General features: G+C 36.0%; 1 protein-coding gene across 1 annotated transcript; it reads left to right on the top strand.

Annotated features, from left to right (window-relative positions):
- LOC125657638 (fatty acid-binding protein homolog 5-like) lies at window positions 1-14,454 on the top strand. Its single transcript, XM_048888334.2, has 4 exons — window positions 1-230; window positions 4,120-4,289; window positions 10,381-10,491; window positions 13,469-14,454. Exons 1-4 carry the CDS (start codon window positions 143-145, stop codon window positions 13,517-13,519), a joined length of 420 nt encoding a protein of 139 aa, XP_048744291.2. The 5' UTR covers window positions 1-142; the 3' UTR covers window positions 13,520-14,454.
- Window positions 14,455-14,850: the final 396 nt, after the last annotated feature.

The following is a 14,850-nucleotide window of genomic DNA, read 5'->3' as shown; positions in this document are numbered from 1 at the left end:
GAATTTTCGTATTCCTATTCAGTCAGGATAGTCAGAGTTCAAAAGGAGGGACGAAGGACTTTATATAAATTAAGCTGACAGGCTCCTCTGCCGGGATAAGAACAAACGAGCTTCCCAAAGCATCACCAACGGACACACAGACATGGCCTTGGAGGAAATCAAGAGCAAATTTGAGGGGAATTGGCAATTTATAAAGGCAGAAAATGGCGATGAATATCTGGAGGCTATGGGTAAGTTCGTATCTAAACAACGCGAAAATCAAGTCAATTTTTTTCATGTTAAAGTTTAGAAATGAACATTGATATTTGTCAGTGTAACGTGATGAATTAGGAGTTGCATTATATCCTAATACACTGTATATAATGCATTCATGTAGAATGTCATCATCTGAGGTACCATCCCGTGGGGATCCGGGTTAGAATAGCTCTACAGTACCCCTTGCTTGTCGTAAGAGGCGACTATTAAATGATTCAGATGAGACTGCAAAAACCGAGGCCCTGTGTCACAGCAGGTGTGACACGATCAAGAACTCTCCCTGCTCAAAGGCCGTAAGCGCCGAGCATAGGCCTGAATTTTGCAGCCCTTCACCGGCAATGGTGACGTCTCCATATGAGTGAAAAATTCTATAGTGGGACGTTAAACAATATACAACCAACCAACTACTATCGTTAAACGGGACCTTCTTTGTCAAGGTCTCGTTCAAAACATTGTGACTCTCGCTTTTATTACAATGCATTATTGAAATATAGAATATAATCTTTCCTTTTTCATGTAAATATCATATGGACAATTTCTAGCTATTTCTGTCAATTGTAGAACGATTCATCTTTCATTTTTGACTAGCCCTGATTATTGATATTGATCCGATACTTAAGGGCACCGAGTGCTGCTGGTTTCCATGACGTATTATTCTTCACATCAATTTATTGATTTCTCAAACGTGTAAAGTGCTGGGAAAAATTCAAAAGTATATTGATCATCTGAAAGGACCAGGTATAGAATGTCTTCATTCCTAACAATTGTGAAATACTTTCATTTAACAAAATGGGATTTTTTTGTAAAAAGGAAAGCCGTCATAATATATATGTAGAGGCATTAGAAAAATGAATTGACAGAAAAAGATTGCAATGGTATAGTGGCTTCATCTTCAGAAACGATTTTATTAAACACAATAAAAATGAAGAAATCAACATCAATTCCCACGAGTCTGTGTTATGTTCTTCCAAATATGATTCGAAAAAGTGTCTATTTTAGCTGAGAATAATTTGTTCGGTTTTGCGACACCATGGGATAAAAAAAATATATACCCGTATCCGTGATCAACAAGGCAGGAAGCAAACAAGAAATAAAACAAAGAAACAAAGGAAGACAAATATCACTATCCATCAGTTCTGCGTGTACCTCAAAACGCAATTTTATGCCAAGATCGTAGACTGTTATTCAAATAGGAACCAGGAATTTTACCACGGTTAGTGGTCGCAGCAGCCAACAGGTTAGAACGCTTTCTATTCACGAGCTATGTGCATCTGTTAACACCACGCCAGATGCCTCAGTGCCGATGAATGAACTTGTTAAATCCTACAACAAAGGTCTCGCTGAAATTTTGAACATACATCTTCCACTTGTTCCAAAAACCATCATCATCAGACCAAATAAAAAATGGTATTCGGACGATCTGAGGACTGCAAAACAACCAACAACAAAAAAAGGAAAGCGGAAAGATGCTGGCGAAACACACAACTTGAAATTCATCATCAGTTATTTAAAGCAGCATGTAAAAACCTAGGCTACTTGCTCAGCAAGGCTAAAAGGATTTCTATTCTTAAAACTCGAGGAATGTGGGCAAATCTAAAAGCTTTTTTCAAAATCACAAACCTTTTAAGAGTAAAAAACAACAAAATCTTTTACCAACATCTATATCAGATACAGTCTTCTCGAACCGGTTTTCTACCTTTTTCATCGGCAAATTGACATTGATCAGAGAAACCTTGCAGCAAAAAACCGGATGCTAATCAAAACTACTTGGGTGCAGATTTACCATATAATGGCCAATCTCTAGCTTTGTTTCAGCATGCTACTGAACAAGAACTCAAATCTATCATTATGAAAGCTCCCAGTAAATCGTGTGTGCTCGACCCTATTCCCACGTCTCAAAAGTTTATCGAACCATTCCTTCCCTTGATCACCAGGATATCAAACTCCTCTATGACCAGAAAGTTTTTCCTTCTTTATTTAAGGAGGCGCTTGTTCGACCTCTTCTAAAGAAACCTGAACTTGACAAAGAGGTTTTTAAAAGCTATCATCCAGTCTTCAGTCTATCTTTTATTTCCAGATTCTGGAGAAAGCTGTGGCTAGTAGGTTTGACAGTCACCTTGACTCATATTCTTTATGGAAGCCACTCCAATCAACATACAGTGCTAAACTTTCTACGGAAACGGTCCTCGTTAAAGTACATTGCGATATCACGTCGGCGCTCGATCAACAATCAACGGCAGTCCTTGTCCTTCTTGACTTGTCAGCATCCTTCGATGTCATCAACCAATATATACTACTTCAACACCTTCTGTATCACGTGGAGTTAATGGTGATGGCTTAGAATGGATCAGATCCTATTTACAAGATAGGCACCATTGTGTTACCATTGGACCTATTATGTCAGATACCCACCAGGTACCTTTTGGTGTTCCCCATGGATCTGTTTTAGTACCCAAATTATACTGTCTTTTCGCAAGACCCATTGGAACAATATGTCATCGCCATGGTATGAAGTATCATTGCTACGAGGACGATACACACATGTTTACATGGTAATCAGACCAGAAGAAAATTTGGCAAACTACGTATCTCGCATGAAATCCTGCATCGCAGACATAGGATCTTGGATGAGATCGAACTTCTTAAATTAAATCAGACAACACTGAAGTAATTTTATTTTGATCGAAACAAAACTTAGACCGATACATCTCAAGGGGGGACCATACTACCAAGAGTACAACATGCGTTAAAAATTTAAGCGTATTTTTCGATAAACATCTTACAATAGAAAAACAAGTGTCACCAGTCGTCAAATCATGTCACCATCAGATCATTAACATCGGGCGGATAAAACGTTACTTAACAAATGAATCTTGCAAAGCCCTGATAAACGCCTTTGTAACATATAAACTTGATTATGGAAACTGTCTACATTTTGGAATTGGGGAAAACATTGGACAGGCTGAAACGGGTGCAGAATACTGCTGCTCGTCTAGTTACGAGGTCGCCGAAACGGGAACACATATTTCCGATTCTGGCGGAACTCCATTGGCTTCCTATCCATTACCGACCCAAATACAAAATTTTGACCTACATGTATACACATTGTTTCTTCCATGGATCTGCACCGTCATACATCGCATGTCTTTTAAATGAATATAAGCCAAGTTGACCATTTCTGTCACAAGAATATCACATTAGTTGTTTCGAGTCACCAACAGCACGTGGTATAGCTTGCGTTGTCTTGCTGAAAGGTGATGGTGGTGATCAAATGAAAAGAATGAAAAAGACAATATGAAACAAAATAAGAGAAAAATTATGTAGTAAGACGTAAAATAATGTTCAAGCAAGCAAAACAAATAATTTCACGATTTGTTACAATCGCGATGGATTTCATTTCACGTTATAGGAAAACCTGCTTCTAAAATTTCGATTACGAAAGCATTGAAATATTTTCTGTATGTTATTTACTGCATGTATATATACTTGATTTATTTGTAAAGCCCACCTTATTTGATTGCAGGCAGCTCTATTTCGATATTTTATTACGTGTTGTAGGAGGTCAGATTGCATAATCATACATCATAGTGAACATATTGAAATTAAAACTGTTGTATTAATTTCTTTATCTGCAGTATGCCAGTCAATTCTCTTGGTAGATCCAAAGAAAAGTTAAACCTTTAATAAACGAAAAGATTTCTCACCCTTGAACTCAAACCTTAAAAACCAATACTTTATGGCCTTTTTAATCTCTTTTAACATACCCCAAAATAGTAAGATTCACTCTTGTTGGCCACATACTGCTTACACGAAACCGCGTCAGCTGCTTGCATCATTCATTGCTCATTTCACTTTTGTATACAGGCATGAACTTAATCAAACGGAAGGCGGTAGCCCAACTGAAGCCAATCCTGATCATCGCAGTAAAGGACGGCAAGGTGGAGTTCGTCAGGAAACTGCCAATGAAAGAAGTCAGAAATCAGCTAACATTGGATCAGGAGAATGACGTGAACGAAGACGACCGCAAATTCAAGGTTACCCGTGATCTTAGTGATCGAATTAAAGTTGTTGGATGGGGGTATTTTGGGTTTAGGATATAGTTAGGTGACGTTCTAGGGTTATTAAGGCTGGGGTGTTGGTAAAGAATAAATATTAGGGATAAAGCAACGCAATGGAATCAGCCCTGGGGAAGGGTTAAGACCAGTGCTAGAATTAGGGCAACGGCTAGTCCAAGGTTTACGCCTTCAGATACAGTTGATTAGTTTTAGGGTTAGTGCAATGATAACCAAGGTCCTGTTTCGCGACTGGCACTGGCGCGCTAACGATACCTCGATGTTACGGGTCTTACATGGACCTAAATGTGAGGTACTACAGATTGATTGAATGTACATTGTTTAATGTCCCTCTCGACAATTTTTCACTCATATGGAGACGTCACCATTGCTGGTGAAGGGCTGCAAAATTTAGGCCTGCGCTCAGTGCTTGTGGCCTTTGAACAGGGGAATCTTTATCGTGCCACACCTACTGTGACACGGGGCCTCAGTTTTTGCGGTATCATCCGAAGGGCCGCCACATTTAGTCGCCTCTTACGTTCGGGTACTGATGACTTATCTTAATCCGGATCCCCACGGATGGCACTACAGATGATGACATTCTACATGAGTGAAATATTCTCGAGTGGGACGCAAAACAAAAATGAATCACACGAAATATTAGGACTATATTATTATGGTTTATTCCTAGCATTAGGGTTATGGCTAAAATGTTGATTTAATTAAGGCTACAGTGGAGATTAAATTTACGGTACACTTTAAATAGCGCTGAATGTTAAGCCTAGGTTTGGGTCTGTAGTTTGGGTTATAAACTTATACAATTATTGAGTCAATCTACAGCTATGGTAACAGTTAAAATGAGTCATAGGGTTGATGTTAGAACATATTTATAATTATCGTATTGATTGCTTAATACTATCATCATAAACAAATGATAAAATCCTATGGTTGATATTAGATCTATAGATCGAGTGAATTCCGAGGGTAAAGGTTAAAGTTAGTGTTATGTCCTAGGGTTAAGGTTAAATCCAACTGACTCTCTACGGATTGGGTTAAATCCAACTGACTCTCTACGGATTGAATTAAATCCAACTGACTCTCTACGGATTGGGTTAAATCCTAGGTTTAAGAATGTGTTTAGGATAGTGTAGATATTGGTATAATGATAGGGCAAGTATTAAATGTGATATTAGATAGGGTTAGTGGTAGGTTGAAGTACATATCTAGGGCTCCTAGTAATGTTTAATAAATATAATTATAGAGATTATAGAGATGCAGGTTATAGAGATATAGGTTATAGAGATACATGTTATAGAGATGCAGGTTATAGAGGTACATGTTATAGAGATGAAGATTATAGAGATACAGGTTATAGAGATGTAGGTTATAGAGATGTAGGTTATAAAGATGCAGGTTATAGAGGTACAGGTTATAGAGATACAGGTTATAGAGATACAGGTTATAGAGGTACAGGTTATAGAGATGAAGGTTATAGAGGTGCAAGTTATAAAAGTACAGTTTAGAGATGGAGGTTATAGAGATACAGGTTATAGAGATGCAGGTTTTAGAGATGTAGAGATGCAGGTTATAGAGATGCAGGTTATAGAGATGCAGGTTATAAAGATACAGGTTATAGAGGTACAGGTTATAAAGATACAGGTTATAGAGATGCAGGTTATAGAGGTACAGGTTATAGAGATACAGGTTATAGAGATACAGGTTATAGAGGTACAGGTTATAGAGATGCAGATTATAGAGATGTAGGTTATAGAGGTACAGGTTATAGAGATGTAGGTTATAGAAGTACAGTTTAGAGATGCAGGTTATAGAGATACAGGTTATAGAGATGCAGGTTATAGAGGTACAGGTTATAGAGATACAAGTTATAGAGATGCAGGTTATAGAGGTACAGGTTATAGAGATACATATTATAGAGATACAGGTTATAGAGACGCAGGTTATAGAGGTACAGGTTATAGAGGTACAGGTTATAGAGATGAAGGTTATAGAGATGCAAGTTATAGAAGTACAGTTTAGAGATGGAGGTTATAGAGATACAGATTATAGAGATGCAGGTTTTAGAGATGTAGAGATGCAGGTTATAGAGACGCAGGTTATAGAGGTACAGGTTATAGAGGTACAGGTTATAGAGATGAAGGTTATAGAGATGCAAGTTATAGAGATACAGGTTATAGAGGTACAGGTTATAGAGATGAAGGTTATAGAGATGCAGGTTATAGAGATACAGGTTATAGAGATGCAGGTTATAGAGATGCAGGTTATAGATATGAACGTTATAGAGATACAAGTTATAGAAGTACAGTCTAGAGATGCAGGTTATAGAGATGCAGGATATAGAGATACAGGTTATAGAAGTACAGTTTAGAGATGCAGGCTATAGAGATGCAGATTATAGAGATACAGGTTATAGAGATGCAGGTTATAGAGATGCAGGTTATAGAGGTACATGTTATAGAGATGCAGGTTATAGAGGTACATATTATAGAGATGCAGGTTATAGAGGTACAGATTATAGAGATGCAGGCTATAGAGATACAGGATATAGAGATACAGGTTATAGAAGTACAGTTTAGAGATGCAGGCTATAGAGATGCAGATTATAGAGATACAGGTTATAGAGATGCAGGTTATAGAGATGCAGGTTATAGAGGTACATGTTATAGAGATGCAGGTTATAGAGGTACATATTATAGAGATGCAGGTTATAGAGATACAGGTTATAGAGGTACAGGTTATAGAGATGCAGGTTATAGAGGTACAGGTTATAGAGGTACAGGTTATAGAAGTACAGTTTAGAAATGCAGGGTATAGAGATGCAGATTATAGAGATACAGGTTATAGAGATACAGGTTATAGAGATACAGGTTATAGAGATGCAGGTTATAGAGGTACATATTATAGAGATGCAGGTTATAGAGGTACAGGTTATAGAGGTACAGGTTATAGAAGTACAGTTTAGAAATGCAGGGTATAGAGATGCAGATTATAGAGATACAGATTATAGAGATACAGGTTATAGAGATACAGGTTATAGAGATACAGGTTATAGAGACGCGGGTTATAGAGGTACAAGTTTTGGAGATGCAGGTTATAGAGATACAGGTTATAGAGATGAAGGTTATAGAGACTTTCAGAAATGATGCAGTTATGCTAAGATGACAATTCATATGAAAACTCTCCAGACAAATACTTTAATCAGACATAGGTCTTGAATTGCAGATTTACGTACAACTTCCTATTCGTGTTTTTGATATAAGAAAAGAAGTGTTCAAAATCGAAATTTTCTTGAAATCTGTTCCTTTTTTATGGTTTTGAGGACAAAACGAATATCTAAATGAATGCTTGTATTGTGACCTCCTAGTCTTGTGGCCAGTTTTGTATAATCAATATGATCCAGAACTCGATATTTTTGGTTATCATTTCGCCGAGATAGTTCTTTCCTTATTAAACCTCAGTATTCTTGGTTTGTATCTTATAGTGAAGGTCACCATTTTAACTTGTGCACTTATCTCTTCATAGCTAAATCAGGTGCTGAACTCTTGTGAAAAAGCATAAATGCTATAATAAAGTAAATGAAAAGAAATATAGATAAAGGTATGGAACAACGTTTAATATGTCAACAGAACAGAAAGATAACATATGATAGGTTGACATATGACAGTATATGTTTAACAGCTTATTTTTTTATGGACCAACATAATGAAACCAAATGTTAAAGATAAAATTGACAATGGCATACTTTGGAATTGCACAATACAACCTGTCAATAACACATGAAAGGTTAAAATCAAGTGGATATGTAAACACTCCAATTCTTTCTTTAGTAAAAAAAAAATTCTAAACTACTAAAACTGTAAACAAGAACATGTAAATTGTAAATATTGTAACAAAATTGGTAACATAGTAATTTCAATTTTTTTGACACACATTTGGGCTAGAAGATTCCTATGCAATGAAAAATATTTACATGTTACAGTCCAACATAAATAAACAAGTCCACAAGCCAGACAACTGTCTTCTCAAGTGAAACAATATAACATTAAGTGCTGCAAATTCAGGCATTTTAGAATATTATGCATATACCAGTATCTGGGCAATTAACAATTGTAAAAGCATTACTGTTGAATAGTACATTTAATAACATCGATACAGACCAGTGATCTATGATTGTGTAAAGAATATAATACTATTGCAATGTGAGATTTTGAGTTAATAATACAGACTGATGCCTGATCAGGGTTAAATGAATTGCAATGCTGGGTTTTCATCGCTATTTTCAGTATCACAGAAAGGGTTATAATGAGATGGACATGTAAACACTCCACACTTGTAAAAACAAGATGTGTTTGTGAAACACAAAATGCCTCCGATAATGGCCAATTCCGAAGATGGCCAAGGTCACAAAGACAAATATCTTGGTACCAGTGGAAAGATCTTGTCACAAGAAATGCTCAAGTGCAATAAGAAAGCTCTAATATTTACTATTTAAAAGTTATGACCAATGTCAATCTTTTTAAAAGTAGCTCAAATGTCAAGGTCAAAAGGTTTAGTACAAACGGAAAGGTCTTGTCACAAGGAATACTCGTGTGAAATATCAAAGCTCTATCACTTACTGTTCAAAAGTTATTAGCAGGGTGAAAGTTTTTAAAAAGTACGTCAAACTCCAAGGTGGAGGTCACAGGGTAAAAAATGTTGATACCCATGGAAAAGTCTTGTCATCAGGAATATTCATGTGAAATATCAAAGCTCTAGCCCTTACTGTTCAAAAGTTATTAGCAAGGTTAAAGTTTTCAAAAAGTACGTCAAACTCCAAGGTCAAGGTCACAGAGTAAAAAAAAATTGGTGGTACCCACGGAAAGGTCTTGTCATAAGGAATGCTCATGTGAAATATCAAAGCTTACTGTTCAAAAGTTATTGCAAGGTTAAAGTTTCAGACAGAATTACAAAATTACAGAATGACAGACAGGACAAAAACAATATGCCCCCTGATCTTCGATCTCGGGGGCATAAAAATAATTTCTAAACTACTAGAACTGTAAATATGTACATGTAAATTGTAAACATTTTAACAAATTATTTACATAATTTCAAATTTTTTGACACATATCTTATAAGACTAGAAGTTTCCTATTCAATGAAAGATATATACATGTGATAGTCAATCATAAATATACAAGTCCACAAGCCAGACATCTTTTTAAAAAAAATAATATGATATAAAGAGCTGTAAATTATATAATTTCAAAATATCATGCATCAAAGATGCGCATGGTCGAGTTGCAGTTTGGAAAATTATGCAAGCTTGCATTCAAGAAGTAAAAACATGCACGTATTTTATATAGTTTATAAGTATGAAGCTTTGAATGGCCGCAGTAGGTATTTAGTGTGATAATGACCTTGACCTTTGGCCTTTGGATTTCAAAAGCAACATGAATCTTGAATTTCATCAGGATTTGAAGTCTGATAAACATGCACCAGCAAGTACATGTATAAAAGTTAGAGGCAAGCTCTTGAAAATCTACAGTATATTGTGAAAAAGAGACTTTGACCATTTGACCTCAAAATAAATAAGGAAAACGTCCAAAAGAACTCGCCTGTACAGTTGTCGGGGGGTAATATTGTTGGCTTGCATTAAAACTATTTTTTTGCGTGCATAGAATAAATAACACGACAAACTCCGGATACATTCTTATATTCTCGGGTTTCTTCCGTAAAAAAGGCCGGATGTAAACAAAGTAAGAATATTTGCTCATGAAAACAACAATCGTTTCTGTATGAAAGATAATTCAAATTCATCTAATAAATCAATGAAAAATTAAAAGATTGGGGTTTTTTTCTTCAAAATATTGATCTTATATTTTTCAGATCTGTGTACAAAATGATCAGAGCAATTTATGTACTCTTTTCTTTCACGTAGATTCAATTCATATGTTCTCGGCACGGCTTCCGTTTTGAGGCCTCGACTGACAGTAAACTAATAGACAGGGTCACGTGACCCCGTCTAAAAATGAAATGCTATTCAAACCTATATTTGTACATTGTTACATTTCAGGCAAACTTTACTTATTCTGACGGAAAATTGACTGTAGATTTAAAAGCTGTGGACGGAAAGTCAAAAGACAGTGTCATTGTGAGGGAAATAGAGGGCGAAAATCTCATTCAAGTAAGTGTTAGGATTCCATAATAGTTATTGTACTGCATCGTGCCGTTAATCTCATGTTTGGTTAGTTTGCAGTTTGTTTCACGTTTCTTTTATTGGAATCAAAATTTATTATTTATCATTAAATGTTTTGGACCCGTTACCGCTTAGCGGATCTAAAGCATCAAATTTACGTGGATTGTGTCTTTTAAAGCTGTATGATCTGATGTTCATGTATTATTTTTGTACATAATTACTTTCAAGCAGATCAATTAGTGTTTAAAGTTATTAACTTTCCCTTAATTACATGCTTGAAAACATTTGCATGTAAAAGAAAACAGTGATATTATTTAGAAATTGAATATAGTGTGGTACGCATAAATCATCCGGAACACCTTGAGCCTTTCACTGAAAACACGGTGTGTTTCGGTGAAAGACCCAAGGTGTTTCGGTTGACGCATAAAGTATACATTGTCAGGCGTCTATAAATAGCCTTACCCGCGTCAAGGGAATCCCAACATGATGTATTAACTCAGATGCAACTGTCTAATTTTAAGGCTGAAAGGTCGTAAAACAACGAATTACTAAGAGGTATATGATGTTTATATTTCTATTAAACTTATAGCACGGTACTGTTGTAACAAAATACACAGTTTTACACAGATAAGACCACCGATGATCTGAAAGTTTGAACTGCACATGTGACTGTCACTTGAAATGGCCGAGTGACGGTTGTTAGTAAACACCGATTTGAAATCAAGTAATTCTGGTTCAAACAGGTGAAATAATGCATGACATGTCGTACAGCTTCATAAATTCGTACGTGTGATGATTTAACAGTTGTTTTATAAGGTGGAAAAAATTGTCGAAATTCGGACCATACAAAACAGTTTCTTCTCGCTTGGGCGTTATGGTCATGGAAGATATACCTCTCCTGGAGATCAGTGAATACTGATGGACATTACATCATCAACATTCCATGATGAATTCAATTTCTGTCTAAACTTCACACAGACTATTGGGAATGAATTCCTTTTCAATGCTATTTTCAGATTGTGTGGTTTAGACAATAACATACTCAATAATACATGTACATGAAAATATGTCATGTAAGATCCACGGGTTAGTGGTGTTACATAAACATCAGTTGAATGGATGGACAGGTATGCCGATAACTTGGCTGACCCAGCAAATAACGCGACGACAATGAAAGGTGAAAATAACGAACAGTGATTAATCTCAAAACTCCTATAAGCAATACAAGATAGAGAGTTGGGCAAAGACGGACCCTTGGACATACCAGAGGTAGGATTAGGTGCCCAGGAAGAGTAAGCATCCCCTGTCGACAAGTCACACCCGCCGTGAGCCCTATATGTTGATCAAGTAAACGGAGTTATCCGTAGTCAAAATCAGTATGCCAACAACGGCCTAACAATCGGTATAAAACACTTCAGACAGCATTTGACGTAATGATAGGTTGTACTGGCAAACTAGAACGTTATAACGACCATAGAATTTGCGAAATGCTGACTTTAAAACCAGACTGCTCAAACTCCTATCCATCAACTTGTTTGTCTGTTTGTCAGTAGATTGCCTCGATTTAAAAACTGACCATATACCCAGAACAAGCTCTTGCGTATCGATTTAGTTGAGAAATATAATCACCATATGCAGGCGAGAGTGGAATATTGCGACATAAATATGGGAAGTTGACGATGGAGAAGCTGAAATCATTAGTTTGCCGTTAATATCTACTTTCAATAAAATAACTAAGTATGAAGCAGAAGTGGACGAATATGTGGTGTCTTTTATTTCGAGACACAATGGAATGCCTTGACGAAATTCTTCAAAATCCGTTTAAGGAGCAATTGAACTCTCAGTAAAAATCTAAATTGATAAAAACATCGTATACATGTAGGTAGACAAGATTTCTGTTTTTTCTAGGGAAAATAACATCAATTGAAAATGCATTTAAAAACAAAATTGTCTGCTACAATTTAATCCAAATGTAGAGACAAACCAAATGCTGAATGTAAAAATTGAATATGGGTTACTCTACAATTACTAAATACAGTTGCACAAATCGTCGTTCAAATCGTAGCATCCGCCACATTGAATCATTTACAATTCGTGAAAACTTTCGGAGTGAGTCAATTAAACTTTTCAAATAGTAATCACAGTGTAATGATATGGCACGCTTTGTACTACAACGAGACGATCCCGGAATCGGCCTAAAGATGCAGTCCCGGAATCGGCCTAAAAAGGTGCAGTCCCCGCAAGGTATGTTACAATTGGTTGCACGAATGGCGACGCTATGTACCAAAAATATTGTAACACTGTATATACCTGTCATTTATGCCACTGTATGTAACATACCCTCTCGTTGTTACATACCATGCCGTATCAATATGCTTTTATTTTTACCCAAAAAAAATAACAATTATAAGACACAGCCTTCTTGTTCATGACGTCGCATAGGATAACGTCAAAATGACACAACGTTATCGTAAACAATACTGTATCTACGTATGTATTATATAAAAATAAAGCTTCTTACGGACATATGATAATCATTTTATAAAAACATATAACTGCGAGGGATATCTTTAAATTTGAACACGGGGCCGAATTTGGCCCCAAACGCACCGAGTCCTTTGTGTTTCTTTCATTTTGAACCCAGGCCAAACATGGGAATTTGAGCATACCCGATCCCGATTTTATATTTATTAGACTAAGCCACTCCAAAATCAGAAACTACGCTTTCGTCATAAAATAAGCGCATCAGATTCTATTCTTTGAATTAATAGATGTTACTCTAACAGAATACAGTGTTGTCGCAGAGAATTTTGTACTGCGTTATTTCCTCTTTGACGTTTGTTGTATTGCCCTACACTCTGTTATCACGTTTCATGTTACAAATATTGCATTATTTCCGCTTTGACCTTTGGCGTATACACTTATAGAATACCATTATCTAAAGATATATGTTCCACTATTTCAGACGGCAACATGCAATGGAATCACAGCAAAGACAACGTTCAAGAGATCCTAAAGTGGTTTAAAGTGATATCATTTTGTATTTATAGTATTAAATGAGATGATATGCGTTTTTCGTTGTTAATATTGTTCGTGAAAATATCATGGAAAATCTTTATTGTGAAGATGTAATTCTTACTTGATGGCAGTAATTGGGTACTGACTAAAACCCGGTCTCGGTCCCGGTCTTCGGTCTCGGTCCCGTGACTAAAACCCGGTCTTCGGTCCCGGTCTTCGGTCTCGGTCCCGTGACTAAAACCCGGTCCCGGTCCCGGTCTTCGGTCTCGGTCCCGTGACTAAAACCCGGTCTTCGGTCCCGGTCCCAGATACTTTTATTCGATAAAAACAGAATATATCAGGATATTTGAGCCCCATTTCTCAATAACTTAGGTATGACATCTCATGTCTGCATTCTGATAGTAAATTTATCATATTATTTTCTTCTTTCGTAAAATAATATGTGAAAACTCCGGGACTGGTGGGACCGAGTAATAAAAACAATGCTAAAAGCCGGTCCCGTTCTCGACATTTTTCCTCAATAGCCGTTTTAACTACCTTTTCATAAAAAAGATAAGGACGTGATACTCAATGGCATCCCTTTGTATACATATATTTCTGATTTATTGTGTGTATAGGTTTTTTATTCCAATATTCTTTATATATGTACTTATGTCAGAATCGAACTCAACTACATGTACGTGACATTTTGTCCCAAATGATCGCGTTACACTACCTTTTCAAAAGAAGATAATGATGTAGAAGGGAAATAATATACATGTACTTATCCTGGTGTATTTGTTTGTAATTTACAGTTAGTTTATTTGTTCATTTATTTTATTTCTTCTATTTCTGTCAAAATCAGTTTTCAAAGATTCATGTTTTGTATTCCGAACCCGATCTCTTTATATGGGTATAGTTGTATATAACCAATAAATAATAACTATAAAATATTTCTTCCTTTCTTATTTGATACTTAGTTTTCTTTCTTTTTTCAGTTGTGGTTCTTTTATATACAATGCTTTAAAAAAAATCCACCTAATATATTTATAGTATCTATAAAAGTGTGTCATACATAGAGCACATGTATGGAGCGCCAAATTAACATAAACTCAAATAATTAAAGATATCATCAATTCATTTGATGCGAGCAACAATTCAATTAAAGATCTCTTCAAATAATTAATGATATCTTCAATTCTGAATTATTGCGCGCATTAATTGAATTGATGATAGCATTAATTGAATTGAAGTGCGCATTAAAAATTCATTTGATGAGAACAATAATGTTTTAATGCGCGCATTAATTCAATTTAAAGAGAGCAATAATTGAATTGATGATATCTTCAA

The sequence above is a fragment of the Ostrea edulis genome, chromosome 1, assembly GCF_947568905.1.
Source record: "Ostrea edulis chromosome 1, xbOstEdul1.1, whole genome shotgun sequence".
NCBI classification, from domain to species: Eukaryota; Metazoa; Mollusca; class Bivalvia; order Ostreida; family Ostreidae; genus Ostrea; species Ostrea edulis.
Note: the sequence above shows the minus strand (reverse complement) of the source record. Positions and strands in the feature narration are given on the sequence as shown.

What these genes read in the sequence shown, in the direction of transcription:
- LOC125657638 (XM_048888334.2), top strand. Translation starts at nt 143, where the DNA reads ATGGCCTTGGAGGAAATCAAGAGCAAATTTGAGGGGAATTGGCAATTT. An exon ending in TGAATATCTGGAGGCTATGG is followed by an intron (nt 231 to 4,119) that starts GTAAGTTCGTAT and finishes TTTTGTATACAG; the next exon opens with GCATGAACTTAATCAAACGG. An exon ending in AAGACGACCGCAAATTCAAG is followed by an intron (nt 4,290 to 10,380) that starts GTTACCCGTGAT and finishes GTTACATTTCAG; the next exon opens with GCAAACTTTACTTATTCTGA.